The sequence below is a fragment of the Priapulus caudatus genome, unplaced genomic scaffold (assembly GCF_000485595.1).
Source record: "Priapulus caudatus unplaced genomic scaffold, Priapulus_caudatus-5.0.1 Scaffold234, whole genome shotgun sequence".
NCBI classification, from domain to species: domain Eukaryota; kingdom Metazoa; phylum Priapulida; class Priapulimorpha; order Priapulimorphida; family Priapulidae; genus Priapulus; species Priapulus caudatus.
This window is the reverse complement of record NW_014577295.1, coordinates 31,351-37,881: the sequence shown is the minus strand read 5'-3', so window position 1 is coordinate 37,881 and position 6,531 is coordinate 31,351. Positions and strand designations below refer to the sequence as shown.

Sequence of the window (6,531 nt, the reverse complement as noted above, 5' to 3'; positions counted from 1 at the left end):
CCCCCAGTAGCCCCCCCCCCGCTGAAAAAATCCTAGCTACGCCGCTGCATGCACGTACACACGTTCGCGCAGACAGACACGCACACACACACCCATGTACGTGCACACGCCCGCACAGACAGACACACACACACACACACACACGCACGCACACGCACACGCACAAACACACACACACGCACACGCAGACGCACACGCACACGCGCGCACACACACACACACACACACACACACACACACACACACACACACACACATACACACACACACACGTACACACACACGCACACACCGCTCACGCATCACTGTATGGTACTTCTGGGAGGTGCGCCCGACTCTCCATGCGAGCGCTGTAGCTCGAGTTCCAACAGAGTATTGTCGTGCTCTGGAAATACTTCGTCTACTCTAAGTAATTCTCATTCAAAAAAACCTAAGTGAAATAGTTACTGAACGTTGCTTCATCATGTTTGTTTATTGAAACATCCAATTCACATTCGTATCTCATTCTTATCACACACTCTGTCTTTTCTTATCGCCGTAATAAAAAATGAGAATAGAATGATAGATCACTCGCGCGGTGCGTTTCTCAGTGTATACTCGTTATACCGGTACGGCAGCTACGGCGGTACGGCGGTACGGCGGTGCGGTACGGCGGTTACTCCGGTATGGCAGCTAAAGCCTGGCGCACATTGCCGAACATTTTCCCGAACAAATGCTCGTCCGAACCGATTTTTTTGTGTCTGGCAATATGCGGGTGAATAATTGCTCAGCGCACATTGCCGAACATTTTGCAGCGAACAACCTCGTGGCGCCCTCTAGTAGCTGTGTTGTAAAGAGTCACGTGATCGGCGTGTAGCCAATCGGCGTGATAGGCATTTACAAATGTTCCTAGAATTCTTTGACATTCAGCGCACATTGACGAACATTCGACGAACAATGTTCGAGATATCAAACATTTCCGATCTATAGAAACATTGTTCGGAACAAATGTTCGGCGACTTTTTTCACCGCACATTGCCTAACATTTCATGGAACATTGCTACGATAATGTTTTTGAGCAAAATGTTCGGCGACTTTTTTCACCGTACATTGCGAACATATCATGGAACATTGCTACGATAATGTTTTTGAGCAAAATGTTCGGCAATGTGCGCCGGGCTTTACTGTCTGCTGGCGTGGCCCAACCAGATGCTAGTGCGCGCCATTGATACTATCAGGGGTAAATAATAGAGATTATTATTCACTCCTGCATGATTATCTCAGTCAGTCTCTGATCTCAGTTATCATATCTCAGTTATATCATCTCAGTTATCATCATCAGCAATCTGGTCTCAGATCTCATTTCAGTCATCTCAGGAGTCTCTATTATTCACTCCTGATATTATTGTAATAACATAAGATAAAACCTAGTCGCGTCTAGTCGCGTTAGGATTCAGTTCGTGTAGATACGTCGGGAGACACCCGACTGTGTGTGGCTCGTGATCGTATTACTGTCCTAAGACTTGCGTTGTGTATTCCTTGCTTCGTATTAATTGTATACTTGCATTAATTTCCAAACCCAATTCGGTGTGTTGTATTTCCGCTCGAAGGAAAAGCGATCACACAAATAAATTCATAAGTCCAAAAGCTGGCTCGTAGCCCACCGCGCACCCCGCAGGGTGGAACTGCCCAAATCCTGAACTATTACCGGAGACCTCGTCACCTTCAAAATGAAGAAGAACACCGGTTGTGGTTACGCGTTTACCCAGTCCGGCCGCCATAGAGACAAGAGCTTTGTGGCGTCTTTTCCATTTGCCATATTATTTTTCGTATTATATCGCATTATGATAGCGCTGTGTACTGCTATCGCTGCTGTTCAAGGTGAGCGGCATTTCCGTGGCCAAGTTGGAGAGAGGCTGTTACTCGCTGAGCAAACAAACGATTGCAGGTTCTCACACTCGCATGGGCGACCAGGGGAACACGAGGTGAAGGTAGTATAGGCACGCCCGTTACACTCGCGATTTACCTGGCGTGGGGAGGGGAAACCACTTATCTCCTACATACATGGGTTCGCCAGTGGCGTAGCCAGGATTTTATAACAGGGGGGGGGGGCAAAAACAGCGAACTGTGCAAAATAGTGAATGAATTAATATTTTAATGGTTCCTCCGCTTCCCTCTCTACACCCTATGCTCCCCCGCCTCTCAGCTCCGCAATCTTTGTTTTGAGCGCCATGTAGAAAGGCGACATTTGTGTTCGTTGTTCTCTGCTCCTTAGATATGTAATTGTTAGCGCGCGCGTCTCTCTCTGTGTGTGTGTGTGTGTGTGTGTGTGTGTGTGTGTGCGTGCGTGCGTGCGTGCGTGCGTGCGTGCGTGCGTTTGTGCGTGCGTGCGCGTGTGTGTATGTGTGTGACATGCAAAATACTTATCTATCGTGACTTGGAGTGACTTGACGATGGTAACAGCATTTGGCCGTAGCGTGAACCAAGACGTCTAGGCACTGTGTGCGAGCTAGCGAAGGTCACATTCCGCGTCCAGTACATGTATTTGCATGCGTGCCCACGTGCGTGCGTATACCTGTGTATGTATTCTCGCGTGGGCGCAGTGTTCGCGTGCGCATGCGTGCGTGCGTGCACGCGTGCGTGCGTACGTGTGTATCTATTCTCGCGTGGGCGCAGTGTTCGCGTAGCGTGCACGCGTGCGCTGTGTACGTGTGTATATATTCTCGCGTGGCGCAGTGTTCGCGTAGCGCATGCGTGCGTGCGTGCGTGCACGCGTGCGTGCTGTACGTGTGTATCTATTCTCGGTGGGCGCAGTGTTCGCGTGCGCATGCTGTTGTGTGCGTGCACGCGTGCGTGCGTACGGTGTGTATCTATTCTCGCGTGGGCGCAGTGTTCGGCGTGGCCGGGGCATTTTTTTTTTTTGGGCCGGTTTTGGGGGAGGCGTGCGTGACGCGTGCGTGGCGTATCTTATTTTTACGTGGCGCGCAGTGTTGCGTTGCGTGCACGCGTGCGTTTGTGTACGTGTGCTGATTATTTTCTCGGTGGCGCAGTGTTCGCCGTGCGCATGGCTGCGTGCGTGCGTGCACGCGTTGAGTGGTACGTGTGTATATATTCTAGCGTGGGGCGCAGTGTTCGCGTGCGCTGGTTGCTGCGTGCGTGCAACGCGGTGTGTATGTGTGTATGTGTGCGCATGCGTGTGTGCGTGCACGCGTGCGTGCGTACGTGTGTATCTATTCTCGCGTGGGCGCAGTGTTCGCGTGCGCATGCGTGCGTGCGTGCGTGCACGCGTGCGTGCGTACGTGTGTATCTATTCTCGCGTGGGCGCAGTGTTCGCGTGCGCATGCGTGCGTGCGTGCACGCGTGCGTGCGTACGTGTGTATATATTCTCGCGTGGGCGCAGTGTTCGCGTGCGCATGCGTGCGTGCGTGCGTGCACGCGTGCGTGCGTACGTGTGTATCTATTCTCGCGTGGGCGCAGTGTTCGCGTGCGCATGCGTGTGTGCGTACACGCGTGCGTGCGTACGTAAGTATGTATTCTCGCGTGGGCGTATGCGTGTGCGCGTGGGCGTAGGTTCGCGCGCGTGTGTGTCGATGCCACTGATCTCTATAGATGGTGTACAACAGTAGAGGGCGTCCATGGGCAGCAGGCCTGAGTAAGCATCGAACAAGTGTTAATTAAAAATATTCGTTCGAAAGAGAGTTTCGGCGCATACACGACATACAGTTTAATCATTCTTAATGACTACAGATTCAAATTCCAACCTTCACTTGAAACTGTTGTGAGATTGTTTTTGAGATTTTTCAGCATTGTATTTGGATCCCGTTTCAAACATAAAAATGGCGCGATGGCGCAATTACACGACAGGATCAAACTCCCTTCTCATGCTTTGAGTTCCTCTCGCTTGCTGTTCACCAGTGCAGTTAATGAGAGCGAGTGTAGCCAGAAGAGAAAGTAACAGAACGATAAAAACAGGAAACAAATGAAATAATAGATGAAATGTATGAGCAATGAATCTCGTTTCGGAAATGTCAAAATCCAACACCATTTTTATTCACTAGACAGCTAGAGCCTAAACAATCTGGGATTTGTGTAAAGATTTTTACGTTGACGTCATTAAAGTCAGCATATTCTCACACGGAGAAGAAATATTCCCAACAGAATCTAATCGCTAAATGCTAAACCGCGTTATATCATGCTTTCAATATAACTCTCGTAATTATTAATAAATCAAATCGTGTACATCAATCACAAATGACAACTATGTACTCTATATAAAAATTGACAACAACTTTTTTTTCGACTACGATTTTTTTTACCCTTGTCATTGTTATTATGCGCAATATTCTATTCCTCACTTCTGGGTATGTTTTTCTTCGATACGTTTTCGGTGCACGATTCGATTTTGCGATACAAAGGTATTCGTTGTGCTGGGACGTTGTCATGGCGATGAATTATTAGTCATCATCGGAGTCACTGTCGATGTCACTGTTGTCACTGTCACTGTCGTCTTCATCGTCGTCGTCGTCGTCATCACCATTCCCGACATTTGATTGCCCGTCGGCTCCACCCCCGCCACCGTTGCTGCTTCCGCCGCAACCTGTTGATGTCCCGCTTGGTCCAGAGATGCAGTCAGACACTACCATCCAGTATTTGGAATAGGACTGCACCACGGTGGCACTGTGTGATAAGACGAAACACAATGAAACATTATCGACGCATCCATGAATTGCGTCTCAGGAAGGAAACACGCACCGCTCCATGTTACCCTGTCCTCTGGTTGAACGTGTTAATTCCCCGACTCGAAAATAATCTTGCAGTATCTAATATACGAAACATTGTGTGATCCATGTTCATAATGATTACAGATTAGGCATATATGCTGAGCACGCGTCATCAGCTTTATGAAGAATCCCAATTAAGGTTTACGTTGTTCGTAATGCCGCAGTAACGTTTTTCGTGTGTGCATTTGTTAGATTCTGACGTTGGCGACACTTTTCCAGAGTCCCTTGATTCCTAATCATGAATTTACTAGGAAAACTATATCCAGTCTATTTATACGTGATGTAATACGTGATCCGTACGACCAGTGATGTATCGGCGTGCGTACACAGTGATCTGTTTGAAATATATACGGTTATTATACGATCGTAGATTCATGTATTGATAAAGAAGATTTTCATGTAAGATTGTAAGATATAAATAAAGTAAGATACGCGAGGGATGGACAGAAACAGAAAGGAAGTGAGAGACGGGGAAATCGAGGATAAGACCCAGAGAAAGGGTGGCGTGATAGGAGAGCGATAACGAGAAAGATCAAAAAAGAGAGGGCGGAAAATAGAGAAAAAGAGAGAGAAAATGAGAAGGATGAAGAGCAAGAGAAGAAGGCGGCGGCGGCGGCGGAGAAGGGGGAGGACGAATAACGGCAGCGTAAAAATGAAAGAGATAGTTTATCTCTATTAAAGAGATTTCAACTTACACGAATTTAATATTTCCGACGTCCGAGGAGGGTGCCCTGAACGTAACAGTCTTTGTCGTTTTCCTAGACTTTGAGGACTGTGTCACCGTGTCCGTAGTGCCGCCGCATTGCAAAGTCTTTAGTCCGTTCGGAACCGAGGTAAATGATCCAACCGGATCGTTGTTACTGTCTTGTGCTTGCAACATCAGTCCTTCAAATCGAGGGCCACCTCTCACGGTAACTATACAAAAAGAATTGGCGATTTAGCGTAAAAAATACGATTTAGCGTAAAAAAATGCGGTTCTATGCAAGAAGACATGGACATTTCGAATGGAATGCATATCAGGTACATGCAAGATGACGAATTTCAAAAATAAAAATATTTGGGTTGCATGCATAAGAATGTGTAGGTAGTCATACAGTTACAAATTGGATTTACGTTGCACCTTTACACTTTCACACTGTTGGTTAGTAAGCTAACATATCGATCTAACATCTCGCACAAGCAACAATATTTAACAATGTTTGTTGTTTGTGTTGTTTATTGACGTAGAGCGAGTGATGTATAGCACGTAAATGCGCTGTACATAATAACATTCTGCACGGACTGGCCTAACCACGCGTGCACCGAGATTGTCGGACACACACAGTACGCTCTCACTCACCAGCCAGCATCTGGTCTGCGGCATAGCTTGTGGAGTCGACGTCAATGCTGAACGGCGGCGAGCTAGTCTGCGCGTTCGTGCCGTGTTTCGGCTGCAAGTTATCGCACGCCGTATCTGGTGCACCGTCCGGGTAGCCTGCTACCGATGCGATCAGCGCAAAGGTAACCGTCACTGCGCAGAGTACTCTAGCATGCATGATGTCGGCTCGTCCTGAAGAGGCAGGTGACAGCAGTCAGACGCGTGCAGGCGGTCGCTAGCTACGGGAGCACTGAGCGCTGTGTGGGCATGTCCGCGAGGGATGCGTCACTGTTCTCATCACGTGTTACGAAACTTATTCATCCGTGTTCGCGACCTTGACGATTCCAGGACGGTTCACAGCCGAATATGACTCGTGTCGTATCTCTTTCTCTCTCTCTCTCTCTATCTATCTAT

The 6,531-nt window shown here is 48.1% G+C and overlaps 1 protein-coding gene across 1 annotated transcript; it reads right to left on the bottom strand.

Annotated features, from left to right (window-relative positions):
- Positions 1-3,991: 3,991 nt before the first annotated feature.
- Positions 3,992-6,396, bottom strand: LOC106807792 (defense protein l(2)34Fc-like). The gene is made up of 3 exons (XM_014810244.1): positions 6,100-6,396; positions 5,456-5,675; positions 3,992-4,656 (listed from the first exon to the last, which is right to left on the bottom strand). Exons 1-3 carry the CDS (start codon positions 6,293-6,295, stop codon positions 4,434-4,436), a joined length of 639 nt encoding a protein of 212 aa, XP_014665730.1. The 5' UTR covers positions 6,296-6,396; the 3' UTR covers positions 3,992-4,433.
- Positions 6,397-6,531: the final 135 nt, after the last annotated feature.

Coding starts and splice junctions, on each gene's coding strand:
- LOC106807792 (XM_014810244.1), bottom strand. CDS start 6,295: ATGCATGCTAGAGTACTCTGCGCAGTGACGGTTACCTTTGCGCTGATC. Junction 5,676..6,099: donor CGCAGACCAGATGCTGGCTG/GTGAGTGAGAGC, acceptor CTTTTTGTATAG/TTACCGTGAGAGGTGGCCCT. Junction 4,657..5,455: donor GTCGGAAATATTAAATTCGT/GTAAGTTGAAAT, acceptor CTTATCACACAG/TGCCACCGTGGTGCAGTCCT.